Source organism: Anser cygnoides, chromosome 16 (genome assembly GCF_040182565.1).
Source record: "Anser cygnoides isolate HZ-2024a breed goose chromosome 16, Taihu_goose_T2T_genome, whole genome shotgun sequence".
In the NCBI taxonomy this organism is placed as follows: Eukaryota; Metazoa; Chordata; class Aves; order Anseriformes; family Anatidae; genus Anser; species Anser cygnoides.
The window spans coordinates 1,338,785-1,352,601 of NC_089888.1; the positions used below are offsets into that span (position 1 = coordinate 1,338,785).

General features: G+C 61.4%; 1 protein-coding gene across 1 annotated transcript; it reads left to right on the forward strand.

The window, feature by feature from the left end:
* Positions 1 to 4,103: 4,103 nt before the first annotated feature.
* On the forward strand, positions 4,104 to 11,133 carry PSMF1 (proteasome inhibitor subunit 1). Its single transcript, XM_048074718.2, has 7 exons — positions 4,104 to 4,358; positions 5,124 to 5,276; positions 6,033 to 6,115; positions 6,651 to 6,833; positions 8,008 to 8,061; positions 9,774 to 9,932; positions 10,068 to 11,133. The coding sequence occupies exons 1-7, from the start codon at positions 4,230 to 4,232 to the stop codon at positions 10,117 to 10,119; spliced, it is 813 nt and encodes a 270-aa protein (XP_047930675.2). The 5' UTR covers positions 4,104 to 4,229; the 3' UTR covers positions 10,120 to 11,133.
* Positions 11,134 to 13,817: the final 2,684 nt, after the last annotated feature.

Here is a 13,817-nt window from a genome sequence, read left to right on the forward strand (position 1 = left end):
TGCCTCGGTGTCATCTTTCCCTGGAATTTGGGGGAAATAGAGAGGAGGACAAATTTTCATGGAGCGACTACCTCCCCTCTCAAGGAAACGAAGGAAGAAAGTGAAGGGCGAAACTAATTCCAGGAGCGTGAGCCACCGGTGCCCCGTCCCATCCTACGCTCTTTGGCACGGCGATTTTGGCCACCTTCTGGTGGCTCCTTTCGTGCCAGTAGGTGATGGGTGGCTGAGCACAGCCGCTTGGAGGAGGGCTGCTCAGTGCTGCAGGCTCAGCAGCGGGGATCCCGTCCCTTGGGCTGCTTGCCGGGGAGGCGCCGTCCGCACGGAGCCACGTGGGGGCACCCGGCAGGAGCCATCCCCCAGCACCCAGCCCTGCTCGGCCTCGGCCAGGTGATGTGCAGTGGTTTTCTCATCCACAGAACGGATAAACAGCGCGCTGACCCAAGGGCGGGCCGAAGCTCTCAAATGACAGCAGCTCGCGACGCCTGCGGTGCCGCCGCGGCTGTTCGCGGGAATCTCCGCCAGGAATTGGCCATGGCCCCTTGCTGCCTTCTCCTGCCAGGCCCCGTGCCACGGCTGGTGCACGTGGCCCAGCGTGGGGCAGTGCAGCACGTCACGGCACGGCACGGCACGGCACGCCGGTGAGCCAGCCACCCTGGCCGTGCTGGCTGCCATTCCCAGCACGGAGGGCTCATGGGCTGCAGGCGATTGGGAAATCGGTTTCCTCTCCTCCTCGTTACGACATTGCAGTGGGCGCATCCACCGGGAGCAGTGAGGCAGTGGGAAAGTATGAAGGTCAGGGGAGGCTGTGGTTTGTGTGACGGAGGTGAGCCCCGGCTGATGCATCCCTCCACCTGCTGGTGCCCGGCCGGCTCCTGCCTCCTCTCCCTCCGCCACGAGGCCCAGGTCCTGCCGAGAGCAGCTCTCCACGGGCTGCACGGCCCCGTGGCTGCAGCTCCTGGGTTAGAGAGGGAGGAGAAGGGCCACACGAGGCTCCTCTGCATTTCCAGCACCAGGAGCAGTTGGTACCGGCTGCTGCCAGAGCCAGGCACGGGTCCTGATGAACACGTGTGATGTGCACAGGGTGCTGGCTGCTCCGGGGGCTTCACATGGCTCTTGATCCCAGCTCTGCCCCACCAGCCCACAGAGAGGATGCGGTGCGGAGCCGCCGGCCACCTCTCCTGCTCCAACGCCAGCCCCAGCATTTGCGGCAGCCAACGTGACGTGCTTGCCTTGCAGCACTAATGAGCCGGCTCTGCAATCCTCGTCACCTCATTAACGACTTGGCTGCCGCATCCCAGCCGAGGCTGTGCTGTCCGCTGCCTCCCACATAGCTTGCAGGCTGCGAGACTTGCGTTAGGGGAGCCACTTTCATGTGGCCAGCGGTTTTCATCATCAGCGAGCTGCAGTGAGCCAGACTCTGGGGCAGAGGAGGAACGAGGGGGCCGGGCACCATGGGCTCAGCAGGGGCAGCTCTGATTTAGTGGCAGCCAGCCCCGGGCATGGGCTCAGGCACAGCGGGGATCCGGCCCTGGGGAGGGGATGCACGGAGGGCATCCCGCTGTACCCCATCGGGGGGCTGCTTGGGGGTCTTGGCCCTGCTCCTGCAGCTCCCCAGGACATCCCCAGTCACCCCTCGTGTGTGGTCCAGCAGGGCTGCCACCCATGGGGATGCAGGAGGCCATGCCCCAGGTCGGTGTGAGGGTGGAGAGGGTCTCAGCCTTCATCCCCGCTAGAAGATCTGCCGGACAAAATGGAGCCAGAAAGTCGCTTAATGTCTGCATGCGCCCGGCTAGCCTCCATCAGCATGGATGCACCAACCTGGGGACTGGCACCAGGTCCCCATCCTGCCGGCGGCCGTGAATCACAGGCCCCGCAATGGAAAAGTCCCAGCTCCAGCATTTCCTGCTCTTCTCATCGAATCCCGATCAGATGAAGCAGACACATCCGTGGGACTGCATTGCTCAATATCTTAGGGATATAATTGCTCATATCTTAGTGATATGGTTTAGTGGAGGACTTGTTAGGTCAGAGGTTGGACTCGGTGATCTTGGAGGTTTCTTCCAACCTAGATGATTCTGTGATTCTCAAGCTGCCCCCAGAGGGATTCAGCCTGCCCATGCCCAGGAGAGCTCCGAGCCCCCAGGAGCTGCCCACCCTCCAGGGCCCGCTCCCAGAGCAAGGGGCAGAGAAGTCCAGCTGCACCGAGCCCGTGTCCCTGTGTCCCTATGTCCCCATGGCTGGCTTGGCACCCGGTCCGTTGTGCCCATCACCCCACGAGGCTCTCCAGGGCTCAGGACAGGGCTCCTGCAGCTCCTGCCCAGCTCATACAGGCACCAGGGCCGTATGGGGCTGACGGCCCTACAAAATGCGTCCTGTTCCCCACACTCACCCTATCATCTCACAAATGAGCAAAGCAGGAGCTGAGTCCCCCATTCCCCTAACGAAGCCCTGGCTCTGTGGAAATCAGTGCTAATTTCCTGCCAATTCCCACCTGGCCAGCTCGGCTCTCTTGGCTTCCCTGCTATGGGTGTCTTCTGCGGAGCCGGGACTGACGGGGGCATTAGCAAGAGGTGCAACGTTTCCACAGCCACCAGGGAAATGATTCACGGGAATGGGCAGCGCTGAGCAGTGAGGACGGTCTGTGGTCAATTGTTCAGCTTCAGTGACTTCTTGAGGGGGAAATGGAAAGAGCGGACAGTGTGAGTTAATTAATAGATGCATAATGAAGTCAAGATGAATCAGAGCATCCCCAAAGGAGCTAGATCTCAGATTGGGAAAGCAGCAGATGATGCCTTTCCCTGGCATGAGGCTGCTTCATCCAGGACCACTCCAGCCCCAGCCTCCTGCCACCCGCATCGAGGACACGCCAGAGACACCGGCTCCAGCCCCAGGCCACAGCGGGGCCAGGAAACAGAGCCCCTGACTACAGCTCAGTGGCAACTTTAACGAGAACTCAAGTGTTATAAACAGGGAAAGGAGATGTGGAAAGAATGAAAATAACACTGTCATTAGCTGATCGCACTTTTGGTCCCTTCGGGTGCTGAGGGAAATACTCAATAGGGACGTGCACGTGAGCACAGCCGCCGGTTCTTCCAGATTTTTAATAACTGGTTCAGCAAATGTTTTGGTCACAGGCTGATCCTTGGTGAGGAAGAGACCAGGGTTTGCGAGCAGGAACCAGGCAAATCTCCCAGCCGTGAGGCTGTTTCGGGCACCTCCTGCTCACAGCAGGCGGTGAGGCTGGTACCACCACATGGAGACCCCTCGGAGCCCTGCCACATCCACAGCCTCGAGAGGCAGCAACGACACAGACCCGGCATGCAGAAGTGCTAAATTTCTCAGGGAATAAAAACCCTAGCCTCCCTGCAAAGATCAGCCCTGCAAAGAGGAACTTTGGGCTACCGATGGGTGAAAAATTGGTTATGAGGCAGCAGTGTGCACTTGCAGCCCAGAAAGCCAGCCGTGTCCCGGACTGCACAAGGAGCATGGCCAGCAGGTCGAGGGAGGTGATCCTCCCCTTCTGCTCCGCTCTCCACCTGGCGTACTGCATCCAGCTCAGGGCCCCAGCCCAAGAGAGACACGGACCTGATAGAGGGGGTCCGGAGGAGGCCACAAACATGGAGAAAGACTGAGGAGAGCTGGGGTTGTTTGGCCAGGAGATGAGAAGTCTCCAAGCTGACATTATTGCAGCCTTCCAATATATAGAGGGGGCTTGTATGAAAGATGGAGCAAGACTTTGCCAGGGCCAGTTGTGACAGGGCAAGGGGAAATGGTTTTGAGGTGAAAGAGGGGAGATTCAGATTGAGCATATGGAAAAAGCTTTACACTCTGAGGGTGGTGAGATGCTGGAACAGGGCAGCTGTGGATCCCTGAAGCGCTCACAGTCGGGTTGTAGGAGGCTTTGCACACCCGACAGAGGGGCAGATGCCCCTGATCACGGCAGGGTGGCACTGGGAGGTCTCTACACCCTCTTCCAGCCCAAACCACGCTCTGATATCACAGCTGGGGCCGGGGAAGGGCCGGCCCAGCAGCGCTGCTCGCGCCTCGCTCCCTGCGGCTGCCATTTCACATCAGCCCCGGGGCTTAAAGCAGGGGACGGGGGCCCCCTAGTGAGGGTCGGCCCGGCCCGGCCCGGCCCGATTCGGGCTCAGCCGGGGTTCGCAGCCCCGGCCCGGCCCGGCGGAGGGCGGGGGCCCGGCCCGGCCGCGCCTCCTCGGTGCAGCGCGGCCATGGCGGGGCTGGAGGCGCTGTACGCCTCGGCCCGGGCCGCCGTGTCCCGGCCGCAGGATGCGCTGCTCTGCGGCCTCCACTGGGAGCTGGTCCGGCACGGCTACCGCTGCCTCGGCGCCGGGGAGCAGGTACGGGCAGGGCCGGGCCGCCCGTCCCCGGCCGGCCGCTGTGCAGGCCCCGCTAGGCCCCGCCGAGCCTCGGTCTTTCCTAGCGCCGCTCGCCGCCGACGCTCGGCCCTGCCCGGCGGCCGCGGTCGGGGAGGGCGCTGGGGGTTGTGTCGGTACCGGAGGGGTCTGGGGCTGGGGGGTGCGGCTCTGGGGTGTTGCTGGGGGGTGTCCCGGTGGTGGGGGGGTACAGCGAGGGGTCGGGGTGGTGGTGGTGGTGGTGGGGACCCCACTGGCAAAGCTGGGGGTTCGGTGCAGTGTTGGGGTGGGGGGACGGGGCTGCAGGGGTTCGCTGCTGGGTCAGGGCTGGGGGGGTCTCAGTGGGATGCCAGGGAGGGGGGTAGTTGGGGGGAGATGGCTGCCGTGGGTGTCCTGTTGCTGAGGTGGGGGATAGGGGGTCAGGAGCCTGGTGTGGGGGTTGCCAGGAGGGTGCCTGATGTGGTACGGGGGGCAGTGGTGGACTGCAGGGCAGTGGTTTGGCAGAGAAGCCCCCCACTACCTGGGGAGGGGACGTTTTGGGGCAGTGCCATCCTCTAGCTGCTTTGCTGCGGGGCTGGGACAAACAGGGTGACAGCCACCCCATGCTGGGGAGCTGCAGGGTGCCAGGTGACAAACAGCATCATCCCCTGGTCTGGGTCTTTGTTGCTTCCTATTCTACAAGCGGTGGTTGTGCCCCCTCCTGTTCCAGCTGGTGGGCTGGGTCTCAGCAGCATGTCTGTCCTGTTGTAGCCACGTCCCGATGAAAGAAAGTCGGAGCTGCTGCCCGCTGGCTGGGAAGCCAACAAGGAGGTGTACACGCTGCGCTACAAGTCCACAGATGATGCCCGTGAGCTGCTGCTTAAGGCCATCATGGTGGAGGACAGTATGATCGTCAATGTCATGGTGAGTACCTGGGCTGGTCGTTGCGGGAATTGGCGTCCTTCAGGTGTTGTGTCTGCTGCTGTCCAAAATACGTGAAAAAATACAGAGCCAATTTCTTAAATGTTTTGCTCTTATTTGTTCTGCCTTAGAGCGGCATTTGTCCCTGGGGGATGTTTGGATGGGGTAGAATCAGGAGCTGGTAGGGCTGCAGAGCTGCCACAGCAGATGTAGCCCAGTGCGAAGCTGGTCAAACACGATCGCATTGGTCACAAATGCGGTTTGCCTTGCATGCTCTTTTTTTTTATTTATTTATTATTATTATTTTTAAAATAGTGTCACAGAATGCTTTGGGTTGGAAGGGACCTTAAAGATCATCTAATTCCAACTCTCCTGCCATGGGCAGGGACACCAACTCTGGCCTGGGAGTTGCCCTTTTTGCATCCCTTTTCCAGCTGGGGATGTGTTTGCGAACCACTTCCCAACAAGCATATGCCCAGGATATTTTTGCCCTATGTCACAGCCTCTTGTCTCTGGCTGTGCCATGAGATTTTGGTCTTTCATCTTTGCATTCCGGGCTGGGGGAGCAAGCAGGGAGAGCCTTGATGTACGCTGCAGTTTGTTTGCTTCTATGATTCAGGCACTGCACAGGGACGTGGGCAGGAAAAAGGCGAGCTCGTTCCTCATGTCCTGAGCCCCTGCCTGTGGCTGTGCCTGCTCCCTGCCTTAGGCCCAGCTTTGCCTGGCTGCTGACTCTTTGCTTCCCCTGTCTTTTGCCAGGATCGCACTTCTCAGAAGGTGGCGGACGTGACCTTGGCGGTGGCCGACTACGTCAACCCAGAGCACCTGGATGATTTCCACAAGTAATCGCAGTTCCCTGGCATTTTCTGCAGGAGAAAAAGTCCCACCAGCGTAGGGAGGGGGGCAGATGAAATCAGAGACCAGGCTACGAGGAGTCTGGAGGACTTTTCTGTCCTGTACAAATCCAGAGGCAGAGCAGCCTGCCCTGAAATGCAGCCGGAGCTCGCTCCCTGTGAGCTGCTGGCAAGCAAAAGAGATTTAGGAGGCAGTGGGGTCCTGGGTCATAGCCCAGGGGACAGCCACGCCACCTGTGAACGGGCTGTGGCCAGCCCGGTGCTTTTATTTCCAGAGCACTGACTGCCTGTCTGCGCTGGGTGCAGGCACCTCCGCCCTCTCAGATGGGGCTGGGGCCTCAGAGCTGCTGTGTGCTGTTGCCCCTTCCCATCCCCTCCACGCTGCCAGCTGGGGGCACGTTTTGTGCCAGGGACGCTTTGGGCACGGCCATCCCCTCACCACCCCTGCCGCAGCCCGTCCAGCACCCTCACACCCGGGTGCTGTGGCCTCCCCATCCCACTGCCTCGCCTCTCGTCCCCGCAGGGTGTACAAGAACATGGAGGAGCTGAGGACAAAGATTGCTTCGGGTATCATCGCTCCCCTCGGAGGCCCTGCGGAAAAGGACAAGAAGGAGCCCGAGGCAGAGAAGGACCCTGTCTTGCCCAAGGATTACGACCCCCTCAGGGCTCCTCCCCGGCAGCCTGCAGGCACGAGAGCACCGTCCTGGTAAGTCAGGAAAAGAACGTGGCCACTGATGATCGCGGCACAAACTTCACCTCCAGTTCCCATCTCGCCCAGATGGATCCCCCTTCGTTCCCCACCCCAAACCCTCCCCAGCCGGTCTCAGGCTTGCCGGCCAGCTTTGCTTTGATTTAAGCTGCCCGCTGAGGGATGGCCAGTTCAGGAGCTGGCTTTGCCCTCCCTTGGGAAGGTGTGGGGTGGAAGGAGGGAGGCCCTTGTCCGTGCGGGTTGAGGGACCATCGGGGCTCAGGGACTGGTGGACTGGGGACAGCAGTGGGGCTGTCGGGGGGCCAGGCCGCCTCTGGGAGGGAGTGCCTCTTTCCTCTGGCAAAGCCGAGGAAAGGGGACACGTAGCACCCACTCCATCATCCCTCCTTGGCCCCTTTGTGCCCGGCCGTGCCTCATATGTGACGGGCAGGTTCCCCCCTCTCTTCCCTCACAAGCTGTAATCCCTTTTGGCCGCAAGTCAGAGACGCTGCGGTGGCTCCACTGTCCCTCGGGAACCGGCTGTGGCTTCTGCCTTGTATGGCACCTCTTGTTTCTTCAGCCCCGCTGCTGTCTGCTGGTGCTCAGGGTGCAAGATGCTCCCTGGGGAGGCCCCGCACGCCCGTGGGCAGACAGGCTGGAGCTGGGCATGGCTCCGAAACCATGTTATTGGCACATACTGCTGGCAAGGAGTTGTGACAGCTGGCTGCAGGCTCGCCAACCCCAAAGTCTCCATGCTCCTGGAAGCGGGACTGTCATTGTGTGGCTGGCTGGGACACGCTGGAGAGCCTGGCCTAGCCCGGCACTGCTCGGCATGGAAACTGCCAGCATCCACAGGCAGCCGCAGCCCGGAGCGGTGGGAGCAGCAGGGCTCCCTTCATCTCAGCAAGCTTCCTGCGAGCCTGCCGTGCGCACCGACATCCACACCCGCCTGCACCGCGGGGCAGGGATTGCTGTGTCCGGGCTCCCAGCGCCCGCTCGGTCCCACGGGTCCCAAGGACCTTTGGGTCCTGCTGTGCAGAGCCGCTGCTCTTGCTGTTGGGAAAGCACCCGTAAGCACAGCACCGTCAGACACGCTGCCGGCGCTGCCCTGCCTGCGTGCTCGCTCCTGGCGGCGCCGTGGGGCCGGTCAGCCCCTCACCGACAGTCTCGCTCACTGTGTGCTCCGTTTCAGGCCTCGTCCGTTGAACCCCTTTGCTGTTGGTGGGGAAGACCTGGACCCTTTCGGGTGAGTGTGGCTGGGAGAAGCGGTGCTTTGCGTGCCTGGGAAGAGAAGCGTCCCCCACTTTGCCCTCGGGAAGGGTGGGGGAGGTTGGGGCCGTTCCTCAGGCAGCTGGGGTCCCCCAGCATGGGGCTGGCTCAGGCATCCCGCGAAGTGTCTCCGAGTGCGGGCGGCAGCGGGACAGTTCCTCAGCGCAAATTGCGAGGGGCCGATTGACGGTTTCTAAACCTCAATATGGTTCTAATACCGTAACAAGATCCCGTCGCTTGCATAGATGATAGGTTGCAATCTGCGTCTGTTTAATAATCAGCCTGTATTCATTTAACATGCACTAATTCCTTCAGTAAATCAAAGCTGAATACGTCGTTAAGTGAATGTAAGCCTCTAATTCAAAATGTTACCAGCTGCTGCGTCTACAGCCCAGCAGTCTGGAGAAGGGGAGGCTTAAATCCACAGATTGCCGAGTCCTGGTTGGGAGCCTCCAGGCTCTTCTGAGGCGCTCGAGAGCAGGGATGCTGGAGGAAGCCCTGCTTCCACCCAGGCTGTGTGGGGGACTCATCTTCACAGATCCGTCGCTGGGTCTTTGGTTTGGGTGGGCGAGGAGAACCTGTCATCTGCCATTCCAGTTAAAAGCACGTACTCAGACAGAAAACGGTCCCTGGAATTGTTGCAAAGTGCCCTGCAGCCCAGGGGAGTCCTCTTTGGAACCATGCTCCTGTGGGGATCGCATTTTTTCCCCTCTTGCAAGACTTGGTTCTCCGCGGGTTTGGCTAGAAAAGGGCCAGCTAGAAACGTCCTGCCCTGCTGGAGGGAGAGGCCTGGAGCCTGGGTGGCTGGAAGGAAACCCGATAGCATGAGGAGAGGGGGTTTGGTTGTGGGGGGGACCCTGTTCTCTCGCCGCCTCCAGCCCTTCATCAGAAGTTTCTCTGTAAAAAGGACAAAAAAGACGGTAAATGGAAGCAGATTTGTGTGCTGACACCTGCCAGCGCTGGGGCTGGAGACCCAGGCTCCCAGGCATATGCTCGTGGGGCCTGGCTGTCCCGGGGCGCTCTGGGCAGCCAGCCTGGCGTAATGGAACTCATTAGCGCAGTTGTTAATGACTTGTATGATGGCAGCGGTGTCCAGAGGCTCCAGCTGAGTTTGCACAAAGCCGACTATGAGGAATGGCACTCGCAGCGTGGGGCAGCTCCGAGGAGCCGCCGTGGTCAGCAAATGACTTCCAGGCAGCGCTCTGGAAAGGCTCGCGGGAGCCCCGGCCGGGGCTGCCAGCCCTTGCAGCGCTGCACAAGGGCCAGCAGCTCTGGTGTTTCCCCCGGCACGGTCAGCAGCTCCTCGGGGATTCATCAGGCACTGCCCTGATGCTCCTTGAAGGAGCTGGGGGAAGAGGGAAGCAGAAGCGAGCCCCCTCGCCCAGCAGCCGGGGGACGCGCAGGGAAACCCGAGTGTTTATTCTGGCAGGCGAGCACACACTGGTGCTTCCCTCTGCGCGTTTCCGTGAGGGGTTGCTGGCACAGCGGTGCCTTGGACCTGGATGCTTGCTGGTGCTCCGGCTCGGGCGTGTGCGCTGCGGGCAGCCTCCCACCTCGGCACGATGCTGAGCTACGGTTCGCATCCTGCCCCCGAGCGCTGCTTGTGGCACAGCGCGGGCAGGGCTGCAGGAGGAGAGCTTTGCTCTTCGGTGCCAGTCTCATCTCCCTCTCTGCCTTTCCTCTCCCCAGAGGTCGGAGCGGGGGAATGATCTTCGATCCTCTCCGGTCCGGGTACCGGCAGCCGGGCATTGACCCGTCGACAGGCCTGCCCAGCCGCCTTCCCCCGGGAGCAGTTCCACCAGGAGCCAGATTCGACCCCTTTGGCCCCGTAGGGGCTGGCAGGGGCAGGTAGGTGTTTGGCCACGCCTGGGCAGCTGCTGCGGTACCACAGCACGCTCTCCCGTCTGCCCCAGGCTCTCCTCCTCCTCCTCCCAGGGTTGTGCTCTTGCTCCTGGTCTGACTCTGCTCCGAATTCCTTTCCAGGCCAGATCCTGACCACCTCCCCCCTCCGGGCTATGACGACATGTTCATGTGAGGACTCACCAAGTGGTTTCTCAGCTGGCTGCAGCCAGAGCAGTCTCCCGGGGAGCAGGAGCACTTTCCCCTCTTCGTTTCCCTCTTTGGTGGACTTTGATCTTTTCAGCAGCGTTTTTCCTCTCCTCACTCGGGGCCACGTTCCCGTGCTTCAGCCCGGCTATAAAGGTGTCCGTATGTGCAGAACAGAAGAGGGGGCAGTAGGTCTGTTTCTTTCTGTGCTCCTCCGAGGGTGCAGCGTGGGGAGCGGTGTGGCGTGCTGAGAGCGGCCCCGGGCTCTCAGGTTCCCTCCTCTGTTTCTTTGGGGTGGCATCGCTTTCGCTGCTGGGGTTACACGTGCAGTTGGTGATAGGGAGGGAACGGGTTCCCCATGCGGAGGTGTTTTTTCTTGTGCTTTTTATCTGAGCAAGGAGCTGATCATCGTGAAGGCCTAAAGCCTGTCCCACGGGGTCTCTGTGGGCAGACCCCTGGCAGCGGCTCAGATCAGCTTTGCATGGCCGTGCCCGCTGGATGTAACAACACCAACACCAGGCCGTTAATGTGCATGAGAAGAGAGAGATGGAATTCCTGGCCTCGCCTGGCCCCTGCAGCCGCGCTGTCCTTCAGTCCCGGGGCTGCACATCCAACCTGCAGGCAGGCAGCGTGGGGCTGCCGTGGGAAGGAGGGGACTTGGTGCCAGCGTGGCCGCCGGGTCCAGCACTGGCTGTTTGGGCCTGGCGGAGCTGAAGGATTTGGGATTTGCTCTGCTGCAGGGCAGTATAGGAACACGATTCCCTGCTGTCAGTCCCGTGGCATGAGGCTGGTGCGGTTCTGCTTGGATGGACTCTGCTGCCACTCGCCAAACACAGCCCGGGGAGGAAGGGTGAGATCTGCACGGCTCGGGATCCGCTGCTCTTTCTGGAACCCGCCCCGTGCCAGGTAGTTTGGGGGCTGCAGCTCACCGGGTTCATGCTTTGTTCTCGGGGTTTGATTTCTTGGAAGGACGTTTGAGTTTGAAATAAAAACCTGACAACAATGTTGCGTTAGCACTTGCTGGGGGGTCACCCCCCTGTCCCAGCTGGCCTCCGCTCTTTTCCCCCTATGAGAAGGGGAGCCCCAAAGATGCCCCTGGGAGCTCTGCTCTGGCTGTGCCTGCCCTCCCTGGGGTGCTGGATTCACGCTAGGAGCCCGCTTTGTCTCTTCCCCTGAGCAGCAGCGTGTTTCCGAGACGAGTAGACTGTATTTAGAAAATTAAGTGGAGAATGGCCCAGCCCTCGTTCCGGCTGCTCTCCTCGTGGTAATTGGCTCTCCGGGGTATTGAACGCTCTTGTTACGCTGCGTGCAGCTGCAAAGGCGTAAATAAAAACGGGGGAGTGCTCCCCTCTGTCTCTCCCTTTTCCCCAAAGGCTTTTCCTTTTAAACTGCCTTTGCCTCCAAACACAGCTGATAACAGCTGAGTTGCAGCGTGTTCGACCCCGGGCTGTGCAGGTGGGAGCAGGGAGGGACCGACTGTAGAAATTTGGCACTGGGGGAGCTGGAGCATCCCCTGCATCTCCCCAGGGCTCACGTTGGCAGGAGCTGGTGTGATCCCAGGCCCGTAGGGTCTGTGCTGCACCTCCCCAGGGCTTTTGGTGGCCGGTCCCACCTGCCCATGGGTGGTGGCTGGAGCGGACAGCGACTGCTCTCACAGCACGGGTGGGATGGGGAGAGCAACCCGGAGCTGGGTGAGGCTCCTGCTGTGTCCCTGCTGTTTCCCTAGCTCCTGGGGCAGCCTGAGCCTGGCCACAGCTTCCCCCCAGGAGAAGGAGCCCCGACCTCATCGCGTGGGGCTGAGATGCTGGGTGCTGCGGGGAGAAGGAGCGGCTGTGGCCTTATCAGAGGGGCTCCTCTCTGCGGGAGGCGGCTGCTTTCCGCCGCCTGCATTAATCATGCGCTGCAACCTTTCAGGAGGGAGAGACACAGCCTGCTTTGATGAGGCTAATTAAAACGAGCCAGCTCCGGGAGAGGCTGCGTCGGGTCCTGATAAACAATCTTTTGTCTGCAGCGCTTAACCCCAGCGGGTTCGTGGTGCCGTGCAGCTGAGGGGGAGCATGTGGGAGAGGAGAGGGTTTGAGAAGAGGATGAGGGCCCTGCGTCGAGCCGGGGTGGTTGCAGGCTCGTGCCTGAGCCTCAGGGCTCCTGGGGGCTCTGCTGCCCGTGCTCCAGAGAGGAGAGGTGCGGGGAGGTGGGGGTCCTCCTCTGCAGGCCGGAGAAATGTGGGGACGGGAGACCAACCCTGCAGCCCGCTCAGCTCAGCTCGCACCATAAAGCCGCCCCAGGGCCCGGCGGAGGTGGCTGCTGGGCACCCAGGGCAGCAGACCCGGGCACGTTCCTCGCTCTCTCCCTTTGTGGCCGGGCACAAACCCGCTCCCCAAGCACGGCTCAAGATGCAGCCACCCCTGGGGGCTGAGGCGGCACCGAGCAGCTGCGAACACGAGAGCTAACAAGCTAACGTTAGCGACAGCGCGTTAACATGCAAGGCAGCACGGTCAGCAACGCACCTCGAGTTAATTTTACGGAGGGCTGCAAAGAGCGGCTGGGGCTGGAGTGTGCGATGCTGGCACAGACGCAGCCCTCCCTCCTCGCCCGGGCGCCGAGGAGGTGCTTCCACGTCACGTTTGAAGAAAGACGCTGGGTTATTGGCGACGGCTTGACATCCCTGGAGAGCCCTTCAGGCCATCTGCCATCCCACCCAGCCCGCGGCACCTGCGCTGCACGCTCCAAACGCAGAGCCCTCGGCGCTGCTAATTACCCTGCAGCCGATGCTCGGTCCCCGGGATCCTGCGTGCCCCGAGGATGGTGCGAGGGAGGAACCGGTGGATGTCGCACAGACGGGAAAACAAAGCAGCTCCCGCTACAGCAGCTCGCCGCTACCGGCCTCCCGCCGGGCGCGATGGGGTCCCACCGCTGCCCCGGTGCCAAATCACTCTCCAGCCCTCGAGATCTCGCTGGGGGAGCCTCTTTAACGGCATTCCTTCCCCGACACGCTTTGTTCACCTTAAATATTTGTATTTCAATCACGGGGGTTTTCCCCCAACCCTCCAGGCCTAATGAAGGGTCCGCACGGTACCGCGCTGCGCAGCAGTGACAGCCTCCTTCCATTCAAGCCTCTTGGGCAGCCCCCCCTGAAATACTGAGGAGTATTTTCTGTGCTTACACAAAGCAGGTGTCCGGCAGATGTCACCTCCAGCAGGTTCAGCCTCTCATCCCCTGAAGACCCCTTATTCCTTATTTAGAGTGCCCAAGCTGATGGGGGCGATCTCCTCCCCGTGAGCCAGGCTCGCCCAGCACCATGCGCCATGGGAGGGCTCCTCCAGCCTCCCCCAGGGGCCTCCTCGCAGCCCCCAACCCTGGGGCACCCACGGGAACCTCCCTGCCCGGGTGCTGGGACCAGCCCTCGGTGACGCCCTCGGTGACAGCCGTGGTGGCATCTGCCCCCTGGCCCTTTGTGTGGCCCCAGACCCTGCAGGTTTTGCTCCCCCCCAGGGCACACGGGGAGCGATGTGCGGTCATGCCCGGCTCAGGGCAGCCGTGTTCTGCCCCAGCCACTGCTGGAGCCCAGGGAAAGGGGCCCGGGCACTGGTGTGGCATGTAGCACCTGCACGAGGCCATTCAAGGTTAATTCCTGAGACCCTACAATAAATACAGAGCATGGGCAGGTGATGCGGTGATGGGGAGGGG

Excerpts from the sequence above, each read along its gene's own strand:
- PSMF1 (XM_048074718.2), top strand. The coding sequence starts at position 4,230 with ATGGCGGGGCTGGAGGCGCTGTACGCCTCGGCCCGGGCCGCCGTGTCC. Across the intron at positions 6,834-8,007 it reads GGCACGAGAGCACCGTCCTG|GCCTCGTCCGTTGAACCCCT; the intron begins GTAAGTCAGGAA and ends GCTCCGTTTCAG. Across the intron at positions 8,062-9,773 it reads GAAGACCTGGACCCTTTCGG|AGGTCGGAGCGGGGGAATGA; the intron begins GTGAGTGTGGCT and ends TCCTCTCCCCAG.